Here is a 24,783-nt window from a genome sequence, read left to right as displayed (position 1 = left end):
TTAGGATGGCTCAGCTGCTAACCAAAAGGTCACCAGTTCAAATCCACCAGACGCTCCTTGGAAACCCCATGGGGCAGTTCTACTCTGTCCTATAGGGTCACTATGAGCCAGAATCGACATGACAGCAATGGGTTTGGTTTTGGTTTAGGATGGCTAAGGTAAAAGAACATAAAATAACAAATGTTGGCAAGGATGTGGGGCAATTAGAGCCCTTATCCATTGCTGGTGGGAATGCAAAAGTGGTATAGCCCGTGTGGAAATGCGTGGCTGTTCCTTAAAAAAACTAAAAATAGAACTATCATGTGACCCATCAATTCCACTCCTAGGTATATACCCAAAAGACTTGAAAGCAGAGACTCAAATAAAGATTTGTACACAAATCTTCACTGCAGCATTATTTGCAACAGCAAAAAGGAGGAAACAATCTAAATGTCCATCAACAGATGAACAGATAAACAAAATGCGGTACAAACACACAATGGAATACTACTCAGCCAGAAGGAGAAATGAAGTCTTGATATATGCTACAGTATGGATAGAGTGGGAAGACATTAGGCTGAGCGAAATAAGCCAATCACAAAAGGACAAATATGGTATGACCTCACATATAAAAGACAAGAAAAAGCAAATATACAGAGACTGATGTTTATTAGTGCTTCCCAGGCAGGAGGGAGGGGGAAGAAGAGAATTAACAGTGATGGAAAAATTGCACTGATTAAAGGTAGGGTGGCACAGCCGATTACTGTAATTGCTGTCAATAAAGTAGAACTAGCAAAAGTTGTGTGATAGATATATTTACAATGACCGAAAAAAAGAAAGAAAAACAGCAACTGCTGAAGCTGCTAATGTACAACCAAACACCTCATGGGATTTATTTCCTTGGTTTGGAGGTTTGTGTTTCATGGGACATTCCAGTTAGTTTGCCTAATAATGTATTTAGTGCTTCTGTTCTACCTCCTAGCTTTTTGCATAGTGCTTTGGGTCTAAAGGCTTGCAAGCAGCCATCCAAGGCACAACAACTGGTCTCTATTTACCTGGAGCAACAGGAGAGTCAGGAATAGGAGGAAGGTATGGAGGTGTGGCTAACTGCCTCCTTTGCCATTAGACCAGAAGAACTGGATAGTGCCCAGCTACCATTACTAAACATTTTGATCAAAGATTCTATAGAAGAATCCTGATCAAAAGGGGGGAATACAGATCAGAATTTCAAATACTCATATCCTCTAGACTTTCTGAAGGACACATGAACCCCAGAAACTATACTCTGAGATAATCTTTAAACCCTAAACCAAAAATATCCCCTGAAGTCATCTTAAAACCAAACAATAGTGTAGCTTAACTAGTAAAAAAGTCAGCCTTGAGCAGACTTCATTTCTCTTACTGGCTGAGTAGTATTCCACTGCATGTATGTACCACATTTTGTTTATCCAGTCATCTGCTGATAGTCATTTAAGTTGTTTCCACTTTCAACTATTGTGAACAGTGCTGCAATGAACATTGGCGTACAAGTCTCTTTTAAGTCTCTGCTCTTTTAAGAACTATGTATATGGGATCAAACTGAAAGCAGCAACTGGAAAGATTAGATGTGAATCTTAAGGGGCAATGAGTTTAGGCTAATGAGGAAAAACAACTCAAAGTGAGGGTGAGAATGGTTGCAAAACTCAAAGAATGTCATCAACGTCACTAAATTGTACATGTATAAACTGTTGAACTGGTGTATGTTTTGCTGTGTATATTCTCAACAACAGCAATATAAATCAAATTTAGAGACAAAAAAAGGACATAAGTTGTGGTTGTCTTAACTGCATCTGATTTGTGACATGTTTTCAGAGTTCTACTGTTTCTGTGACAACAGTTGCCAAAGGAACTGAAGGGAAGTATCTCAAAAGGCAAGTACAAAACCAGTTCCACATCTGAATTATAGTGGCGAAACGCTTTTTTTTCTTTTTTAACTGTAAACCTACACTAAATGTTAAGTAGTCCCTGCGAGGGGCAAACGGTTAAGTGCTTGGCTACTAACGGAAAGGTTGGCAGTTTTAATCTACCCAAAGACACCTCGGAAGAAAGGCCTGGCAATCTACTTTCAAAATATCAGTCACTGAAAACCCTATCGAGTACAGTTCAACTCTGAAGCACACAGGGTTTCCATGAGTCAGAACTGACTTGAAAGCAACTGGTTGGGTTTTTTTAGTACACCAAACATATTAGAAATATGTCCTAAGGTACACTTAGGTAACCCAGAACAATGGAGGAAAAACTCCTTTTAGGGTATAAAGAATGTTTAAGACTTGGATTTTAGAAAATGAATTTCCAAATCTTCAAAGTTTGAGGATCTTTTAAAATGTTGCTACTCGACAAGGTAACTTGGTTTAAGGCCAAAGCAGATTGCTCAGACTGACTGTCTGAGGGCCTTTAGCTCTAGGTACCCCTGAATCTGATTCCACTTCCCATTTTCTTCCAAAAAGCAAACACCAAACCAGTTGCCATGGAGTCGATCCCAATGCATGGAGACCCCACGCTGCAGAAAGACCTCTGCTTCGTATGGTTTTCAAGGCTGTGACCCTCAGGCAGCAGCTCACAGGCCTTTCTTTCGAGGTGCCTCTGGGTGGGTTCAAATCGTCAGTCTTCCTCAATTAGTACTCGAGTGCTTAACCATCTGTGCCACCCAACAGCCACCTAGCAAATCTCCAGTCAGGGATAACTAAGATTATCAGTCTGTCTTCTCCCTTCCTGAACTATGAAGCACTGCCGAAGAAAACCACAGAACCATGCAGAACTGGTACCACTGCACATTTATGCTAACCAATCTCAGCTATGCTATTAATGGTGTCCCTAGTCGGTTACTTCAAAGTCAGGAAGAAAGGTTGATAATCTTAATTATCCCTGACTGGAGATTTGCTAGGTAGCTGTCAGGTGGCATAGATGGTTAAGCACTCGACGACTAAAGAAATCTTTAACAAGTTTGTCCTCAATCATCCTCCATCCTCTCCCCTCATCCCTACCCCCGAAGATGACCTTGGTCCTTTGAATCTAGAGACTTCCACTTCCAAGCTGTGTAACTTAGAGCAAGTTAACCTCTTTAGTCTCAGATTCCTCACAAACCTCTCTGGAAGCTTACACTGGGGCCCAACTCAGACAGAGTTGTGAGAAGATCTCTTCTCTGAGAAGGTGACATTTCAGCTGAAATCTAAAGAATAAGCATCTCCAAGCAAAACAAGACATAGGTTGAGAGAGCACACTTAAGGCAAAAGAACGGCAAATTCAAATGCTCTGAACCAGGACTGAGCATGACATGTTCAAATAACAAAAAGAGGAGGTGGGGCCAAGATGGCGGAGTAGTCAGACGCCTCCAGTGGACCCTCTTACAACAAAGACCCGAAAAAACAAGTGACTTGATTACATATGGCAATCTGGGAACCGTGAACATCAAAGGCAGAGTTGAGGAACCAGACTGAGTGGCAGGGGAAGGGAGAGATGGTTCGGAAGCAGCAAGGAGTTGCAAGATCTGAGCCAGCGAGAGCCTGAGCTTTCAGGCCGGATCAGCTTGGGGGTGAGCGGTGAGGCAGGCAAGTGGCCGTGCTCGGGAAGCACGTTTTCCGCACTGGGAGAGACCCAGGACCAAAGAGTCTACATGGCCACCCAGACACAGTGAGAAGCAGCACTCCACAAAAGGTAAGTACTTACGTACGGCCTACCACGTGGATCAAAAATACCCCCCTTAGGGAAAAACCTCTGTCCTATTTACCTCCCCGCTACCTGCACTGCACTGGGTCCTGGACCGGCTTCAGCAATTGCTGAGTCCCCTGGGCCGGAAGAAGGATCCGTCACATGCCCGGAGCCATTCTCCCAGCCTGGGAGAGTGAACTAATTAACAAACGGGAAAAAATAAACTACTGGTTCCCCTAAGTGAGAAACCCAGGGTAGGCACAGCTCCTTTGCCTAGGCATAGGCATAAGGGATCCACGGACTTTGAGTGCCTTTCCCCATGCATAGACTTGTGTGTGGCCACTTTAATACCATAGGCCCTCATTACTGCAGTACAACAGGGTATATACTAGAAGTCTAACTCTAGCTGTGAAGTGGCAGGTTCTTGAAATTTGACACTGCTCTGCCCATTAAGCTGGGTCTTCACCTACCCACATCAGGGGCCTGAGGACTGGTGGCTCCACCCACGCCACCTAGCCACCTGCAATAGGGGCCCACCAATACGAGATGCCTCCCAGTCCTTACAGCCAACAGCATTAGGTGCTCATAGTCCAGCTGCAAAACACACTCACCTACGCACTCTAGGGAACAGACACGCCTTCCTCCTGGACACTCAGGGGCGGCCGTCAGCCCCCTGCCTTGCTCAGAGTGTGTCCTCCTGCTGCAGCCAGAAGCCTGTGCCTATGCCAATCACCCATGCCTGTCTAGGACTGTAAGAGACAGCCTACACCACACACTTGGTGGCTATCTACCTGGACACCTGAGCTGAATCCATACAGGAGGAGTGGGCAGACTCCTGAGCTCACATACCTAGTAACAGATATAACCACCTGGTGACAGGACATGAGAGCTCCAAAGTTGCCAATGATCAAACTTACCTCATACAGCAGCCTATTTGGGCATATCAAAACAAGAAGCTAGGACACAGTAAGCAAACATACAATAAATAAATATAATAACTTATTGATGCCTCAGAGACAACAGTCAGTATCAAATCACATACAGAGGCAATCCATGACGGCTTCAGCAAGCTCCCAAAATAAAGAAGGTAGAAATTTTCCAGAGGAGGAAAATTTCTTGGAATTACTGGAGGCAGAACACAAAAGATTAATATACAGAACTCTTCAACAAATTAGGAAGGAAATTAAGCAAAACGAGGAACACGTAATAGAGGAAATTAAAAAGACTAGACAAGAGTGTAATGACAAATTTAACAGGCTGCAAGAATCCACAGAGAGACAGCAATCAGAAATCCAGAAGATTAACAATAAAATTTCAGAATTAGACAACTCAACAGAAAGTCACAGAAGAACTGAGGCAGCGGAAGTCAGAGTTGGTGAGACTGAAGATAAAGCACTCGACACCAACTTATTTGAGGAAACACCAGATAAAATGATTTAAAAAAATGAAGAAACCCTAAGACTAATGTGGGACTCTATCAAGAGGAATAACATACGAGTGATTGGAGTACCAGAACAGGGTTGGGGAGTTAACAGAAAATACAGAGAGAATTGTTGAAGATTTGTTGGCAGAAAACTTCCCTGATACCATGAAAGATGACAAGATATCTATTCAAGATGCTCACCGAACCCTTAATAAGGTAGATCCAAAAACAAAGTCACCAAGACATAATCAAACTTGCCAAAACCAAAGACCAAGAGAATTTTAAGAGTGGCTAGGGATAAACAAAAAGTCATCTACAAAGGAGAATCAATAAGAATAAGCTTGGACTACTCAGCAGAAACCATGCAGGCAAGAAGGCAATGGGATGGCATATATAAAGCCTTGTGGGAAAAAAAACTGCTAGCCAAGAATTATATATCCAGCAAAACTGTCTCTCAAATATGATGGAAAAATTAGGGAATTTTCAGATAAACAGAAGTTCAGGGAATTTGCAAAAACCAAACCAAAATTACAAGAAATACTAAAGGGAGTCCTCCATTAGAAAATCAGTAACATCAGATAACAACCCAAAACTAAAACACAGGACAGAGCAACCAGATATCAACCCAGATAGGGAAGTCACAAAAGGTAATTAAAGCTAAAACACTGAAAACAGGGAAACAGATGACAATATGTAAAAGACAACAACATTAACACAAAAAAGAGGAACTTAAAAAATGCAGACACAGAGTTTTCATATATAGAAGTCGTCAAGGGGATATAAAGAACTTAAAGACTGGTATAAACTTAGAAAAAAAGGGGTAAATATTAAGGTAACCACAAAGGAAACACACCTACAAGTCAAGATAAAAAACTAAAAAAAATAAAGACTCAGCAGACACAAAATCAACAACAATGAAAAAGATAAAAAGAAAATACATAAAGAAAAACAACTCAGCACAGAAATGAAGTAGAACAAAGAAACTATGAACAACACATTAAAAAAAAACATCAAAACGACAGCACTAAACTCATACCTATCAACAATTACGCCGAATATAAATGGACTAAATGCACCAATAAAGAGACAGACAGTGGCAGACTGAATTAAAAAATACAATCTGTCTATACTCTGCCTACAAGAGACACACCGTAGACTTAAAGACACAAACTAAAACTCAAAGGATGGGAAAAAAAAATATCAAGCAAATAACACTCAAAAAAGAACAGGAGTGGCAATACTCATCTCTGGCTAAATGGACTTTAAAGTAAAATCCACCACAAAGGATAAAGGACACTATATAATGATTAAACGGTCAATACACCAGGAGTACAAAACCATAATAAATATTTACGCACCCAACAACAGGGCTCCAAAATACATAAACTCCAACAGCACTGAAAAGAGAGATAGACAGCTCCACAAAAGCAGTAGAAGACTTCAACACACCACTTTCGGTGAAGGACAGAACATCCAGTAAGAAGCTCAACAAAGACACGGAAGAACTAAATGCTACAATCAACCAACTTGATCTCACAGACATTTACTGAACACTCCACCCAAAAGCAGCCAAGTATACTTTCTTTTCCAATGCACATGGAACATTCTTCAGAATACACCACGTATTAAGCCATAAAGCAAGCCTTAACATAATCCAAAGCATCAAAATATTACAAAGGATCTTTTCTGACCATAAAGCCATAAAAGTAGAAATCAGTAACAAAAAAAGCAAGGAAAAAAAAACTCAAACACATGGAAACTGAACAACACCTTGCTCAAAAACTACTGGGTTACAGAAGAAATTAAGGATGGAATAAAGACATTCATAGAATCAAACGAGAATGAAAACACATCCTATCAGAACCTTTGGGACGCAGCAAAAACAGTCAGTTTATAGCAATAAATGCACACATCCAAAAAGAAAGGGCCGTAATCAAAACATTAAACCTACAACTGGAAAAAGAAGGAAGACAGCAGCAAAACAAGCCGTCAGGCAAAAGAAGAAAGCAAACAGTAAGAATGAGAGCACAATTAAATGAAATAGAGAACAGAAAAACAACTGAAAGAGTTAACAAGACCAAAAGCTGGTTCCTTGAAAAGATCAACAAAACTGCTAAGCCACTGGCCAAACTGACAAAAGAAAAACAGGAGAGGAAGAAGATAACCCGTATAAGAAATGAGATGGGTGATATCGCAACAGACCCAACTGAAATTAAAACAATCATAACAGAGTACTATGAAAAATTGTACTCTAACAAATTTGAAAACCTAGAGGAAATGGACACATTTCTAGAAACTCACACTACCTACCTAAACTAACACAGAGGAAGAACTACTAAATAAACCCATAAGAAAAGAAGAGATTGAAAAGGTAATCTAAACACTCCCAACAAAAAAAAGCCCTGGCCGGGATGGTTTCACTGGAGAATTCTATCAAACTTTCAGAGAAGAGTTAACACCACTACTACCAAAGGTATTTCAGAGCACAGAAAAGGATGGAATACTCCCAAATTCATTTTATGAAGCCAGCATAACCCTGATACCAAAACCAGGTAAAGACATCACAAAAAAAGAAAATGACAGACCAGTATCCCTCATGAATACAGATGCAAAAATCCTCAATAAAATTCTAGCCAATAGAATTCAGCAACACATCAAAAAAATAATTCAACATGATCAAGTGGGATTTCTACCAGGTATGCAGGGATGCTTCAACATTAGAAAAACAATCTATGTAATCCATCACATTAATGAAACAAAAGACAAGAACCACATGATCGTATCAATCGACACAGAATAGGCATATGACAAAGTCCAACACCCATTCATGATAAAAACTCTCAACAAAATAGGAATAGAAGAGAAACTCCTCAGTATAATGAAGGGCATTTATACAAAGCCAACAGCCAACATCATCCTAAATGGAGAGACACTGAAAGCATTCCCCTTGAGAATGGGAACAAGACAAGGATGTCCTTTATCACCACTCTTATTCAACATTGTGCCGGAGGTCCTAGCCAGAGCAATTAGGCTAGAAAAAGAAATAAAGGACATCCAAATTGGTAAGGAAGAAGTCAGTGTATCTCTATTTGCAGATGATATGATCTTATACACAGAAAACCTGAAAGAATCCACAAGAAAAATACTGGAACTAATAGAAGATTTCAGCAAAGTTTCAGGATACAAGATAAAACATACAAAAATCAGTTGGATTCCTTTACACCAACAAAGAACCTCGAAGAGGAAATCACCAAATCAATACCATTTACAATAGCCCCCAAAAAGATAAAATACTTAGAAATAAATCTAACCAGAAACGTAAAAGACCTATACAATGAAAACTACAAGACGCTACTGCAAGAAACCAAGAGAGACCTGCATGAGTGGAAAAACATACCTTGTTCATGGACAGGAAGACTCAATATTGTGAAAATGTCAATTCTACCCAAAGCGATCTAAAGATACAATGCAATCCTGATCCAAATTCCAATGGCATTTTTTAATGAGATGGAGAAACAAATCACCAATTTCATATGGAAAAAGAAGAGCCCCCGAGTAAGTAAAGCATCACTAAAGAAGAACAAAGTGGGAGGCCTCACACCATCTCATTTTAAAACCTATTATACCTGCCACGGTAGTCAAGACAGCCTGGTACTAGTACAACAACCGATACATAGACCAATGGAACAGAATTGAGTATCCAGATGTAAAGTCATCCACCTAAGAGGAGCTGATGTTTGCCAAAGGCTCAAAGTCCGTTAACTGGGGAAAAGACAGTCTCTTTTAACAAATGATGCTGGCATACTGGATATCCATCTGCAAAAAAACTGAAACAAGAGCCATACCTCACACCATGCACAAAAACTAACTCAAAATGGATCAAACACTTAAATATAAAATCAAAAACGATAAGATGATGGAACAAAAAATAGGGACAATGCTAGGAACCCTAATATGGCATAAACGGAATACGAACCATAAGTAACAATGTACGAGCACCGCAAGAGAGACTAGATAAATGGGAGCTTCTAAAAATCAAACCTTATGCTCATCAAAAGATTTCACCAGAAGAGTAAAAAGACAACCTACAGACTGGGAAAAAATCTGGGGCTACGACAAATGCAATCAGAGTCTAATGTCTAAAATCCACAAGATACTGCAAAACCTCAACAACAAAAGGACAAATAACCCAATTAAAAAATGGGCAAACGATATGAACAGGCAAAAGAAGATATTCAGGTGGCTAACAGCCACATGAAGAAATGCTCACGATTGTTAGCCATTAGAGAAATGCAGATCAAAACTACAATGAGATAGCATCTCACCTCAACAAGGCTAGCAGTAATCCAAAAAAACACAAATAAATGCTGGAGAGGTTGTGGAGAGACTGGAACACTTCTACGCTGTTCGTGGGAATGTAAAATGGTACAAGCACTTTGGAAATCGATTTGGCGCTTCCTTAAAAAGCTAGAAATAGAAGTACCATACAATCCAGCTATCCTGCTCCTTGGAATATATCCTAGAGAAATCAGAGCCGTCACATGAGTAGATATATGCACACCCATGTTCACTGCAGCACTGTTCACAATAGCAAAAAGATGGAAACAACCTACATGCCCATCAAGGGATGAAGGGATAAACAAATTATGGCATATCCACACAACAGAATACTATGCAACGATAAAGAACAGCGATGAAGCCGTGAAACATAACATGGAGGAAGCTGGAACTCAGTATACTGAGTAAATTTAGTCAGTCACAGAAGGACAAATACTGTATAAGACCACTATTATAAAAAGTCAAGAAAAGATTTAAACACAGAAGAAAACATTCTTTGATGGTTAGCGGGGTAGGGAGGGAGAGGGAAGGTTATTTACTAACTGGATAGTAGATAAGAATTATCTTAGGTGAAGGGGTGGACAGCACTCACTAGCGGGGAAGTCAGCACAACTGGACTAAACTACAGCTAAGAAGTTTCCTGAATACAATCAAACACTCTGAGGGACAGAGTAGCAGGGCTAGGGGTCTGGGGACCATGCTTTCAGGGGACATCTAGGTCAACTGGCATAACAAAGTTTATTAAGAAAATGCTCTGCATCCTACTTTGGTGAGTGGTGTCTGGGGTCTTAAAAGCTTGCAAGCAGCCATCTAAGATGCAGCAACTGATCCCAACCAGCTGGAGTAAAGGAGAACGAAGAACACCAAAGATACAAGGAAAGTAGTAGCCCAAGAGACAGAAAGGGCCACGTAAACCAGAGACTTCATCAGCCTGAGACTAGAAGAACTAGATGGTTCCTGGTTACCACCAATGACTGCCCTGACAGGGAACACAACAGAGAGTCCCTGATGGAGCAGAAGAAAGGTGGGGTGCAGAACTCAAATTCTAGTAAGAAGACCAGACTTAATGGTCTGAGACTGGAGGTACCCTGGAAAGCATGGCCCCTGGATTATCTATCAGCCCAGAAATAAAACAATTTCTGAGGCCAATTCTTCAGACAGGGATTGGACGGGGCTGTGAGACATAAAATGATACTCTTGAGGAATGTGCCTCTTAGCTCAAGTAGATACAAGAGACTAAACGGACAGCTTCTGTCCAGAGATGAGATGGGAAGGCGGAGAGGGTTAGTAGCTGGTTGAATGGACATGGGGAATCTGGGGTGGAAAGGAGAAGTGTGCTGTCACAATACAGGGAGAGCACTTAGAGTCACATAACTATGTATGAATTTTTGTATGGGAAAAAATTTAAAAAAATTAACAGAAAGAAAAGCCAGTGTGTTTAGAAGCTTGACAGCAATGAATGCTCCAAGATGCCTACCTCAAGAATCTCATCTTGTACCTTATCAAAGCTACTACAACTTTGAACCTAAAAAGTGATAGAAGCTGTTGGAAGGTCCATTTTTAGTAATGGAGAGACACAGTCCAATTCACACTTTTTTAAATGTCATTCTGGCTGCTATATAAAGAACACATCATAACAAGAGGAGAAATTACATTAAATCCAGGCTAGGAGTTGGGTGGTGGCGATAAAGATGAAGGGAAGGACAAAGAGCTGAAATATATTAGAACCAGCATGACTTGCCAATGGGTTGAATATGAGAGATAAGGGAAATCAAAGATGACTTCTGGGTTTGGGGCTTGTCTACATCTACACCTAACACACAGTAAGCACTCAATAAAGGTGCTGATTTCTCTCCTCACAGACTTTTCTCAACCTTTTCCATATTCTCTACTTTGCCCTTGTCTCCTTTCCCAGACAATAAAAACATCTGTCTCTCTAATCTTCCCAAAGTCACTAATCACCCCTTCTTACCAAATCCAACTGATTCCTATCTTTCTGTGCCCCAAGAATACAGACCAGGCCTTTCAGTCTATTACTCTGCGAGTCTCTTTAATACTTGTGTTTTCCTAGGGCTCAATACTTAAGATTTCTTCCTCTCTAGCATCATTCTTTGAATGACTTCTTTAGTATCCAGGACTTCAACATATATGTTGCTGACTCTCAGTCTATCTTGAGTCTAGATAGTGCTCCAGAGCAATAGCCCCATAAAGCTAATTTTCTATTAAACTTCACCTGACATGTTAGAGATAACCCATACACATCATTCAAAATTTAAAATCATCTCCTCTCCTCAAACTTTTTCCCATCCTGAATGCTATCTTCTAAGTGCTATCTTAGTGAATGGTACCAACTGCCACCAAACTGCACATGCCAGAAAACACGGGAGTCACTTTTATATTCCAAATGTTACCAAGACCAGTGCACTGCACATCAACTAATTCCTCTCCATACCCTCAACCACTGCCCCAGATTCAGATACTCTTTTACTTCATCTGTACTACTATCTTCCTGCTGTCCCTTGAGCCTCATCCAATCCATTAGCTACGCTGTTTTTAAAGTGGGTTTTCAAACATGCATTTCAGATTATTTAATTTCCAGCCTTCAATTTCTTCCCTCTCCACGCCCATAGGATAAAAATGAAAATTCTGGCTGCAATGTAATGTCCTTGATGGCCTGGATTCTACTTGTCTAGCCTTTATCTCCTAACACTTGCCTCCTTACGTTTTATGCTCTAACACTACTAAACAACTCATGGTCCCAAAATAAGAACAGTTATACAGCCCTTACTATATGCCAGGCACTGTGCTAAGCATATAACACAGAGTACCTCATTTATCTTCACAATAACTCTTTGAAGTACGCCCTATTTATTCTGATTTTACAACAGGAAATCTGATCAGGAGGTAGTAAGAATTTCCCTGAAGTCACACATCTAGAGTGAAACCAGTACTCCTCACTTAACAATTATATTGTAATCTGACAATTCACATTTGTGACAACAGTAAAATATCTACTTCAACTATTTTGTGCATTAACAATGTACCTCTGGCAATAATGAACGCTGAGGTATGAGGCCAGAGTAATGCTGGCTGTGATGGTTAAAATCATGTGTCAACTTCGATGGGCCATGATTCTCAGTGGTTTGGCAGTTATGTAATGATGTGGTCATCCTCCATTTTCACATAACGCCAATTTCTGCATAACAACCTGGACTTTGGAACTCAACCATGTTGACAAGTGAGGAATGGATGTATTTGAACCCAACCTGTCTGACCTGAGCCTGTACTCAGTTACTATGCATATCTGTTGCCATCACGTCGATTCCGACTCACAGTGACCTTATAGGATAGAGCAGAACTGTCCCACAGGGTTTCCAAGGCTGTAACCTTTACGGAAGCAGACTGCCACGTCTTTCTCCCACGGAGCAGCTGGTGGGTCCAAAACACCGACCTTCCAGTCAGCAGCTGAGCACTTACTTAGCCATTGTGCCACCAGGGCACCTTAGTCACTACCATACTGGGCCTCAAAAGATTCTCATAATCTACATGTGTATGTTTCCTCTCCATCCTTCACTCATCACCCTAAACTGTAACCTCTTCTTAAGGTTTTTTTTACTCCCCCACTCTGCCTCAACTCTGCTATGTTCTCAGTATACTTTATACACAACCCCATTAGGGCAGTCATTGTATATTTTAAATACCTGTAGACTTGTCTGAGTCTCCACTAGACCACAAACTCCCTCAATGCACAATAATTTATTTCTCTTTAGATCCCTGGTTCCCAATACAGCATTTGCTACTAATATATGTCAGCTAAATGAATGAAAAATATGACTTAGCTTATGTGATACAAACATGTCCCCTTTTATTCGTAACTGGATGGTCTCGTATAAAAATAGACATATTTTAAATGACACAATACAAGTGCCCTGAATTCCAATATGGCTACTGTTAAAGTAGCTCCTGGAAAAATCTAGGGAGAAATTGACTCACTCATCAAGATTCCAGCTCTATTTATTATTACCAATTACTTAATAATTAACATTTACCTGTTCATCTTTGTGACATCACCTCCAGGTTTAAAAAAATCACTTCCTCTTAACACTGCTGGTTCCTGTCACGATCATCCTCCCCAACCCCAGTTTCAGATTCAGGTCTGTGGTAGGGCCTGAGAAACTGCATTTCTAACAAGTTCCCAGGTGACACTGCTGCTGCTGGGCTGGGGACCACACTAAGAACACTGTTCTACAGCTCTAGACTGAGTCGGGAAACCTGTGTCCCGAGGCCTTATTCTGTCTGTTGTTAGGTGCAATCGAGTCAATTTCGACTCATAGCTACACCACGTGACCGAGTAGAACTGTCGCATAGGGTTTTCTAGGCTGTCATTTTTAGGGGTAAGGAGCCCTGGTGGCACAATGTTAAGCACCCAACTGCTAAGAGGTTGGCGGTGCAAACCTACCAGCTGCTCCACAGGAGAAAAGACCTGGTGATCTGATTACGTAAAGATTACAGCCTAGGAAACCCTATGGGCAGTTATACTCCGTCCTATAGGATGACTATGAGTCAGAATCAATTCAACGGCACACAACAGTCATCTTTACAGGAGCAAATAGCCAGTTTTCTCCTGTGGAGCTACTAGGTAGGTTCAAACTGCCAACCTTTCAGTTTGTAGCTGAGCACTAACCTTAAACGTTGCGCCACCAGGGCTCCTTGTTCTGCTTCTAACTGGCTGTATATTATCTCTATAATAGATTACTCCGATTTCTTTAGGTCTCAGTTTTCTTCTGTAAAATGGAAGGGTAAGAAGTATTGAACCACGTGAGTTCTAAAAGACTTTCAGTAAGTCTGGGATAGGGTCCAAGAATCTGCATTTCTAATGAGTTCCCAAGAGATGTTAATACTGCTGGTCTAGGAGCCACACTTAAGGTAATTAAGATAATTAAGGTACTAAAGCTAACCACCTACCTACCCTATGCAATTCCACTTCTAGGTATATAGCCATAAGAAAGGAGTGCATGCGTTTATCAAAATACACGTATAAAAATGTTCACGGTAGCATAATAGCTAACTAAGTGGAAATAACCTAAATACATATTGTAATAAGTAAGTTGTGCTACAGTCATACAATGAAACACTACACAGCAATGAAAAAAGAGTTGTTATTAAATAGAACAATTAGGAAGCATGTTACCTACACTCAGAGTACCTACTGTATGATTCTGTTCACATAAAGTGCAAGAACAAGTAAAACTAATTTATGGTGGAGGTCAGAATAGGGGTTACCTGGTGGGTAAGGGGAGTTACCAGCTGGGAAAGGAGTATGAGGAAGCCTTACAGGATAGAGCTTTCTGTATCTTGATCTGGGTGTTGGTTATACAAGTGTAAACACTCATAAAAATTTATCAGGCTGTACAAGATTTATGTACTATATTTCAAAACTCAAGATTTTTTTAAAAAGTAAAGCAAGATGATTCGCCTGGAGCAATAAAGGAAGAGAATCAGGAATATGAGGAGGACATGGAATGTGTGGCTAATTGCCTCCATAAACAACTGCCTTCTTTGTCATGAGACCAGAAGAACTGGATGGTGCCCAAGCTACATTACTGAACGTCTTGATCAAAGATTCCATAGAAGAATCCTCATCAAAAAGGGGAAAATGCAGAACAGAATTTCAAATTCTCACAGACCATGAACTTCCTGGAGCCATAAAGTTTGGATGAACCCCTGAAACTACTGCCTTGAGAAATCTTTAATCCTTAAACCAAAAATACCCCTAACGTTTTCTTAAAACAAAACAGTAGTTCAACTATTAAAAAATGTCTGCCTTGAGCACAGCAGTCCAGGAACAAGGACTAGAAGGCAGAAGGGGACAGGAAAGCTGGTGATAGGGAACCCAAGGTTGAGTAAGGACAGTGTTGATGTGTAGTGAGGTTGTTAACCACTGTCATAGGGCAAGATGTGTACTGTTTAATGAGAAACTATTTTGTTCTGTAAACCTTCATCTAAAGTGAAAATAGCAGCACAACTGCAACAGCGTAGTCGATGTCACTGAACTGTGCATGTAGAAATTTTTGAAATGGTGTATCTTTGGCTATGTGTATTTTCACCAAAAAAAAAAGGCCGAGAAGGGAGAGGGTTGACATGTTGTGGGGTTGTTAACCAATGTCATAAAACAATATGTGTACTACTGTTTAATGACAAACTATTTGTTCTGTAAACCTTCACCTGAAGTACAATTTAAAAAAAAAAAAAAAGAGAAGAAAAAAAATGTCTGCCTTGAGCATTAAACTCTTTTAAGATGTATATAGGATGGGATCAAGGTAACAACAGTAACTCAAAAGATTAGAGAAGAACTTTATGGGGCTGTGAGTTTAAGTTAATGGGGCAGTAACTCAGAAAATGAGAGTGAAGATGGCTGCACAACTCAAAGAAAGTAATCAATGTCACTGAATTGTATATGTAGAAACAGCTGAATTAGTGTATGTTTTGCCATGTATATTCTCCACAACAACAAACTAAATTTTAAAAAAGTAAAACAAGATGGAAACAAAAAAATCTCACTGCTGTCGTGTCGACTCTGACTTGTGGGGACCCCATGTGTTACAGAGTAGAACTGCTTCAAGCAAGATGGAAAGTGATAATGAAATCCATTAAAAGCAACTTGTAAGTAAACTGGATTTCCAAAGAAGCCATGGGCCTAACAGGACTATAACAAATATGGATTCCAAAAACTAACAGCTGTCTAGCTAATATAATTGTGGTGATAAATTCTCAGTACCACCTGTAACATTATTCCAATACTGATTCCAGAAGCCTCCCTATGAAACATTATAAAACAACAGACTCATCAATCACCAATTTCAAGACCTTCACATGGAAATCCAAACAATCCTTGACCTAAACAGCCCTAAGACACCTATCCCCTGGTTTCCTCTGCAACCTCATCTCCTATTCTTCTTTCATCCCACTCTTGTCAATAGGCCTTTTTGCTGTTCCTTGTATAGGCCAAAGGAGCCCTGGTAGTGCAGTGGTTAAAGCACTTGGCTTCTAACCAAAAGACTGGTAGTCCCAGCCACTCCACAGGAGATGGATGTGACAGTCTGTTCTACTCTGTCCTATACGGTCACAATGAGTTGGAATGCACTTGACAGCACTGGGTGGGGTTTGGTACAGGCCAACTCTATTCCTACCTCAGGATCTTTGCACAGACTGTTCTTCCTGCCTGGAATGCTCTCTCCCCAGAGCTTCCAAGTTCACTCCCTCATTCCTTCAAGTCTCTACTAAAATGTCACCTCCTCAAAGAGGACCAACCGACCACCTACATAATAAATTCTTTTTAGAAGTCACAGCTAGGAAACAGACTCTCTTGCCTCAAATTCCTAACTTTACTTACATTAGATTTCAGCAATCTAACGAGGTTCCCTTTTTTCTGTGGATGAAGACAAGAAACTTCAGGCTAAATTTTCTGATACACTTCATCAGGTAACCTTAGCTTGGGTTCTTTATTATTATTTAATTCTTGCTCCTTTACAGCTTTACATTCTGTTTTCCACTGCACACACACATTGCTTTGCAAGCAAGTCTGTGCTCTGCACACAGGAACTCCCCCAGCCCAAAATAAACCTGCTGTATAAAGAGTGACAACGTGTTGTGTTCCCCAAAATATGTGTTGGGGTCCTGACCCCTATTCCTGTGGATGTAATCCTATTTGTAAACACCGTTTTGTTATGTTAATCAGGCCATATCGGTGTAGGGTTTGCCCTAAACCTAATCACTTCTGAGTTACAGCTGGGGCTACAGAAGCTTACTAGCCCTAGTAGTACAGTGGTGAAGCCTTAGCTGCTAGCCGAAAGGTCAACAGTTTGAACGCTCCAGCCACTCAGCAGAAGAAAGATGTGGTTATCTGCTGTAAAGATCACAGCCTTGGAAACCCTATGGGGCAGTTCTACTATGTCCTACTGGGTCAGCTGAGCCGGAATCCACTCGACAGCAACGAGTACAGAAGCTGAGACAAGGGTCCTCCACCAGAACTGACAGAGAGCCTTCCCCTGTAGCCAGTGCCCTGAATTTGGACTTCTAGCCTTCTCAACTGTAAAAAAACAAATTTCTGTTCTTAAAAGCCACCGACGTGTGGTATTTCTGTTACAGCAGCACGAAGAAACTAAGACACAAGACATCTGGAAACTTTCCGGGACAAAGAGGTTTTTGTGAGTTCATAAAGGTCCTTAACCCAGTACCTGGTACAAAAATGGGAAAGACTGTCACATTAAAAACCGTCTTAAAAACTATCATCAAGCCCAGATTTCACTCTTTTCTTCCACTCACAAATGTCATTAAAAATTTTTTTAGACCCCCCCCCCAAAGAAATAAAACAGAAAAAAAAAATTATTTTCTAAGCAGCCGCGGAAATGCCGGGAACCTAGGAGTGGGAGGGCCGAGGAGAGGGTCTGGGACACCGGAGCCACTGTGGGCATAAAGAAAGGAAACTGAGGCTCTTAGTACTGGAGCTGAGACACAGTAAACACAGCAGCCCCGGCCCCAGGAAGACAGAGCTGGGAAGAGGCGGAATTGGCTAACCCGACGCGGCCCGGTTCTCCAAATGAAAACGGAGGAGGCAGAGAGCCGCTCTCACCTCTAACGCCGCCTGGGGGTCCTCGTCGATCAGAGCATCTGAGAGGCTCCGGAAAAACCTGCCAGGAAAACAACTTCAGCTAAGCGGACTAAAAAAAGGAGGCTTTAAAAAAAAAACCAAAGGAAAGAAAAAACACGCACCTCTGAGGTGTTGCAGGTCCTGCTGCAGCCGCCGCCATCCCCAGTACTCACTACTACTCTGAAAACCGAGGCTACCAGCTTCGCCGCCGCCAAACGGGGAAACTTCTCGAGAAACACCAAACGAGCTTCCGTCCTCAGTAGCCAACGAGCAGGCACGCAGCGTGCGGGAGAGGGGAGGAGAGGCAAACAGCGGGCTCGAGGCCGGCTGGGATCGTGGAGGACCGATTCCTCCCGGCCAGCCCCCAGGTCTCGTGACCAAAGCACTCCCAGTCCCCGCCCCTCGCAGCCATGGTTACGGAAAGGCCTCCGTATCCACGTTCGCACTTTGTTCCGCCACCGGCAGAGCCGTCCACACTTTCTAAGGGGCAGTAACTAAAAAGTACTTTTGTAACTTACTGCTTGCTATCCTTCAGAAAAATGTAGCGTTTGGAGGCGTTTGTACGTCTACAAATAATACAAGCTACATCGAACTCCTTTATCATGGCTACTGCAAGCAGTTGAGCCTTTTGTGGCCCATGACGTCATCTCGTTGCTGCCTCATCTTTTCCGGAGCGGAGTTCCCGGATGGCGCGTCGTTTCTGGGAGTGTTGCGCTGGGAACTCTAATGTGTTGGAACTCGCTGGAAGTCGTTCCGCCCTGACAGAAGCTGGAAGAGGACGAGGTTTTTGGTTCCCGGATAAATGGGCCCAGTGCGACTGTACCGTACCACTTCCAAAACGCCACCAGTCCAGGCTTTTTTCTGCTTGGCTTCTCACACTGAGAATAAAAAATTTTCCCTTCCTAAGCTCTGAGTAGGGGAAAGTGGCCTGAGGCTGTCTCTGTAGTGGTTTGCTTTCCAGCCTAGTCGGTCAAGTCGTCTCCACTACCCTTTGACTCATGCAAAACTGATAGGAGGGGCTTCCAGCAAGTTCCACGGGACAAGAGGGTGGAGTGAAACGGCTCAGTCAAGAGTTAAACAAGTAACTGAGTATCTGCAATATACCAAAATCTAGACTAAGCTCTCGGATTCAAAGATAGTAATGCTTACAAGAAGCTTGAACCAATTCTGTTCTCATTGTTAATAGGAAAGGAGTATAGTCACGTGATAACATGGAGGGGCACTTAGTCAAATAAATGAGGTATAGCAATAGCTTCCTCGAAGATTGAGCTCAGCCTTCAAAGATGATTGAGAGTCGATGAAAGAAGTGAGAAAGGCAATTCAGACAGAAGAAATAGGACTTGTGTTTGAAAACGATAATATGAGCTCTAAAATTGGTAGAGCCTAAAATTCAAGTTAGGGAGAAGCAGACAATATGGCTGGAGAGGTATAGTTAAGTACCAAGTCATAAAGGGCATGGTGTGCTATGTTAAAACTGACCGTGACTTTTTTTAATGATGTTAATCCATTATAGGATTTTTAATTAAGAAGCAGTAACAGATTTGCATTTTTAAAGTACATTATTCTGTCTGTATAGTGGAAGAATGACTAAAGGGAAAAGGAGAACAGTTGTTGGAAGACAGCTGTAATATAGGCCAAAGAAGAGTCTGAAATACTTCAGTGATTGTAGGAATGGTCAGGAGGGTGTGAATTCCAGAAATGTTTGAGGTAATTAAAACTATCTGGGCTTGCCTTTAAATTGGAAGGGGAGCAAGTTTTTGGTTTGGGTAATTGGTGAAAGATGATAGCGATTAGCTGAATCAGCAAATTGAAAAGGAGAAACATTTGTGAGGAAAGTCAATGAGTTTTATTTTGGATATACTGAGTTTAAATTACTTCCAAGGGTTCCCAGCAGACACTTGGACGTATTACCAAAAGACAAGAGAATGAAAAGGCAACCAAGAGGGCTTTGCCTAGTCCAAAACCATGAAGCTATTCTGTTTTCTTGAATAAAGTTTCTAGAAACTTTAACTTTCACATTTAGGTTTATGGTCTAAAATATGGTCTATCTCAGTTGACCCAGCCCTGTTTTTTGAAAAGACTGTCATTTCCCCAGATCGTCATTTCCCCACTAAATTCCAATGACACCTTTGTTGTAATGTAGATGACCATATATATGGGGATCTATTTCCAGGTTTTCCATTCCATTGGTCTATTTGTCTAACCTTGCACCAGTACTCCACTGTCTTAAATTAATGTAGCTTAAAAAAAATTAAAAACCTTGTTGGGATTTTCACTGGGCTTGCATTGGATCTATAGATCTGTTTGGGGAAAACTGACATCAACACTGAATTCTCCAATCCATGAATATTATATACTTTTCCACTTATGTAAGTGGTCTTTAATTTCTCTCGGCAGTGTTTTGTAGACTGCAGTGTGAAGGTCTTGTTAATTAATACCTTTCATTAGATTTATTCTTGGGGATTTGGTATTTTTTAATGCCATCTTAAAGAATATTTTAAAATTGTTATTTTCTACTTGTTTGTTGTTGGTATTTAGCAACACTCTTGATTTTTGCATCTTGTGATGTTGTTAGGTGCCCTCAAATTGATTTCAACTCATAGTGACCCCATGTGACAGAGAAGTGCCCCCATAGGGTTTTCTAGGCTGTAATCATTATGGAAGCAGATTGTCAGGGCTCTCTTCCAAGGGACTGCTGGGTGGGTTCAAGCTGCCAGGGCCCCTTAATTTTTTTTAAATTGCCCTTATATTTAGTCATCTTGCTGAATTCCCTTATTTCTAATACTTTGTAGATTCTTTTGTAATTTCCATGATCACAATCTTGTATCTGTGAATAAAGATGGTTTAACTTCTTCCTGTGCAGTCTTTATACCTTTTATTTCTGTTTTGTGCCTTCTGCCACTGGATAGGATGGCCATTATAGTGTGGAATAGAAGTGGTGATAATGGACCCCATATGTGTATTAGAGTAGAATTGTGCTCCACCGGGTTTTCAATGGCTAAATTTTCAGTAGCTTGCCCGGCCTTTCTTCCAAGGTGCCTCTGGTTGTAACATCGGGGGAAAGCATGCAATATCAAATGCTTTTTCTGCCTGTATTATGTTAATTTTTTATTAATATGTTAATGCGAATTACATTAATTTTCAGATGTTATCTAAACGGCCAATATGGATATGAAATGAAGTTCCACATGAGGAGCTATATCAGGGAAATTAAAATCACAAGATACTAAACACTACCACCAGAAAGGTTAAAATTAAAAGGACTTTCAATACCAAGTGTTGACATGGATGTAGGCAAACAGTAACACTCGTATATTGTTGGTGAGCGTATAAACTGGTATAACTGTTAGAAAATTGTTCTGCAGTATCCCCTAAAGCTAGTCATACATACACCCTACTAATATATACCCAATAATTCTTCTGTGGGGTATATTTCCAGATAAAAGTACTATGTTCACCAAAAAGCATGTGAAACAATGATTGTTGCAGCATTTTTCACAGTAGCAGAAACTGGAAGTAAATGTTCTTTAATAGGAGAATGAATAAATTGAGGTATAATCACAAAATAGAATACACAGCAATTAATAAGAATGAACTACCACTAACACAACAATATGGATGAACCTCACATATATAATGTTGAGTGAAGCCAGACAGAGTATATCCTGATTGATTCCTTTTATATGAAGATAAAAATACGTTTATATAGAGAGACATCAGAGGGGGATCTCTAGACTGGCAGGGGGCATGAGGAAACTTTCTGGGATGCTAGAAATATTATATATCTTGATCTAGGTGATAATTACACCAGTGTATTCAGATGTAAAAATTTATCAGGCTGTACCCTTAAGATTTGTATACTTTACAAAAGTTAAACTTTAATGATAGGGAAAAAATATTTAAAACAAAATCAGCAGCGAACAAGAATTTTACATTTAAAAAAACCATGTCATTTACAATACTATGAAAAAAAATTAAATACTTAACTACAAATCTGACAAAAGATGTGTAGACATGTACATTTTAAACTATAAAACATAGCTGAGAGAAATCAAATACTTAAACAAATGGGGAGATACACTATGCTCATGGGTCAGAAGACTCAATATTGTTAAGATGTCAGTTCTTCCCAAACTGATACATAAATTCACCACAATTCCAATCAAAATCTAGAGGCTTTTTCTTTTAAAAATTGACAAACTGATTCTAAAATTCAAACGGAAATGTCAAGGACTTACCTGTTGCTGTCAACTCTGACTCATGGCAACCTGATGTGTGTATCAGAGCAGAACTCTACTTCATAGTGTTTTCAGTGGCTGATTTTTTCAGTAGATCACTAGGCCTTTCTTCCAAGGCAACTTTGGGTGGGCTCGAACTTCCAACATTTTAGTTAGCAGCTGAGCGTTTAATGATTTGCAACACCAAGGGACTTGGTTGGGGAACTAACACTACTTGATTTCAGGACTTATCAACGTATTGGCACAAACACAAATCAATGGAACAGAACAGAGAGTCCAGAAATAGATCCATTCATATATGTACAACTGATTTTTGAGAAAGGTGTAAAGACAATTCAGTGGAGAAAGGATAGTTTTTTCAACAAATAGTACTACAACAATTGGATATTCATATGCAAAAAAAGTAGACCAATACAAACCTTTCACCATCTACAAAAATTAGCTCAAAATGAATCATAGACCTAAGTATAAAACTATAAAACTTTTAGAAGAAAGTAAATTTTTGTGACCTTGGGTTAGGCAAAGATTTCTTAGGTAGAACACCAAAAACATCCATAAAATAAGACATTGATAAATTGTAATTTTTCATTCTTCTACTATGCAGGACCCTGTATAGTTCTTCCATATTTTAGCAAAATTAAGGTTTCTGCACTTTGAAAATATTTGTAAATTATACATCTGATAAAACAGCTTGGGTCCAAAATATATAAAGAGCACTCAAACTCAATGTTATGGATTGAATTGTGTTCCCCCAAAATATGTGTTGTAAATCCTAACCCCTATACCAGTGGATGTAATTCCATTTGGGAATAGAGTTTTCTTTTTTATGTTAATAAGCCCATATCAGTGAAGGGTGTGTCTTAAGCCAATCGCTTTTGAGATATAAAAGGAGCAATTGAGGCACAGAAGCAAACAAGCAAGAATGGGGGAAAGGTAGATGCCATGTGGAAATCTCTCTCCAAGAATAGCAAGAAGAATGCTAGACAAGCTGAGACAAAGATTTTCCCTTAGGATGGACAGAGAAAGCCCTTCCCTAGAGCTGGTGCCCTGAATTCAGACTTCTAGCCTCTTAAACTGTGAGAAAAGATTTCTGTTTGTTAAAGCCACCCACTTGTGGTGTTTCTGTTACAGCAGTACTGAGAAACAAAGCATTCAAAAAATGGGCAAAGGATTTGAACAGTCACCTACTACGCACAGATAGTATGGTCATGGCTGGGGATACAAAAATAACTACAACTTTGACATTTTAGAATCTAGTGATGGAATTACATGTATCAACAGGCAATTACAGTGTCATAAGTACCAAGATAGGAGAAATTAAAGGGTTCTATGAGAACAGTTGGAAGGTTTTAAGAGCTCAGAGGAAGCACCCAGAAGTAATGTCTAAGCTGAGGCCTGAAGGACGGGAAGGAGTTAGCTACGTAGAATGAGATAAACTGTGTCAAGCAGAGTGACCGCAAATGCAGAGGTCTGGAAAGTAGAGTGAGCACAGCGACTTGGAAAGCATAGCTTCAGGGCTGCTCACTGGTGTAGGCCCCTTCAAAGTCTTCTAATTTGGTATTCTCATTTTATGTTTTTCCTAAATAAGACACCACCACTACCAAAACTGGGTAAGTTCAGGCCCCACAAAAGCTGAATTTGTCACTGTACAGCATATTGATCTTTCCTTTGGGCTACTCTGACTCTAAGCCCCCTCCCTATGTTTGGGGAATTCCTTGAGTCTTGGCTCCCACTGAGCCAGCTTCTCTGTATAGAAGTTGAAAATGCCAAACCAGTTGAGAAGCTGAACTTGCTTTCTCAACTTCTCTTGGAGTTTTAATAAAGGCATGGGCATGTGATGTATATTCTACCATATACTTTGGAATTGGTAGTGTCACAAAAAATCAAGGAAAGACTGATGAATTCTCGCTAGATGGCATAGGTAGCACTAGTAGCAAGATCCAATTTCTGAAGCACTAGAGAGTGGTACAAAGTGCAGTATCTAGTGCTTGGCAACAATGGCTGCAGTTTCCTCACTGGACCAGATATGCAGCATGGTTTTGGGAACCGTTCCTAGCTGTGTGGCTCAGACTGACTCTGATTCTCCAGTCCTTTTGGCCATTCTGTGAGCTGCCTAATATTCTTTCAATAAAATCTCTTTATGATGAAAACCAGAATCCATTTCTGTTGTTTATGGCTAAGAACCCAAACTGATAAGGTAATTTGGTAATTGGAAGTGGAATGCTACAAAACGAACCCTAATATGTATAACTGGCCAAGTAGAGGAGGCAGGATGGAGGCATTGCGGACACAACTATTCCAGGCTGGGAAAATGGTGACCCTGAAACAGCATTAAACTCAAACCATTAAGAAATGTATTATGAAGCTTTGGAAAGAGTATTCTTTCCAGTGCTCATACCAGACATGGCTGTGGAGGTCAAGAGACCAGGGAGCCACAGCTGATCTGATAAAGAGGACTGCACATCATC

General features: G+C 40.5%; 1 protein-coding gene across 1 annotated transcript in view; it reads right to left on the bottom strand.

Annotated features, from left to right (window-relative positions):
* SUGT1 (SGT1 homolog, MIS12 kinetochore complex assembly cochaperone) overlaps window positions 1–18,343 on the bottom strand; it is a 78,401-nt gene extending 60,058 nt beyond the window's left edge. Inside the window, exons 1-2 of the mRNA XM_023731653.1 lie at window positions 18,200–18,343; window positions 18,060–18,117 (exon numbers count right to left, since the gene is read on the bottom strand). Coding sequence (XP_023587421.1) covers window positions 18,060–18,117; window positions 18,200–18,237 — 96 coding nt within the window. The 5' untranslated portion in view covers window positions 18,238–18,343. The remainder of the gene's footprint in view (window positions 1–18,059; window positions 18,118–18,199) is intronic.
* Between the last annotated feature and the right edge of the window lie 6,440 nt (window positions 18,344–24,783).

The sequence above is a fragment of the Trichechus manatus genome, unplaced genomic scaffold (genome assembly GCF_000243295.1).
Source record: "Trichechus manatus latirostris isolate Lorelei unplaced genomic scaffold, TriManLat1.0 scaffold00044, whole genome shotgun sequence".
NCBI classification, from domain to species: domain Eukaryota; kingdom Metazoa; phylum Chordata; class Mammalia; order Sirenia; family Trichechidae; genus Trichechus; species Trichechus manatus.
The sequence above is the reverse complement of the archived record's forward strand: the minus strand, read 5'-3'. Positions and strand labels throughout refer to the sequence as shown.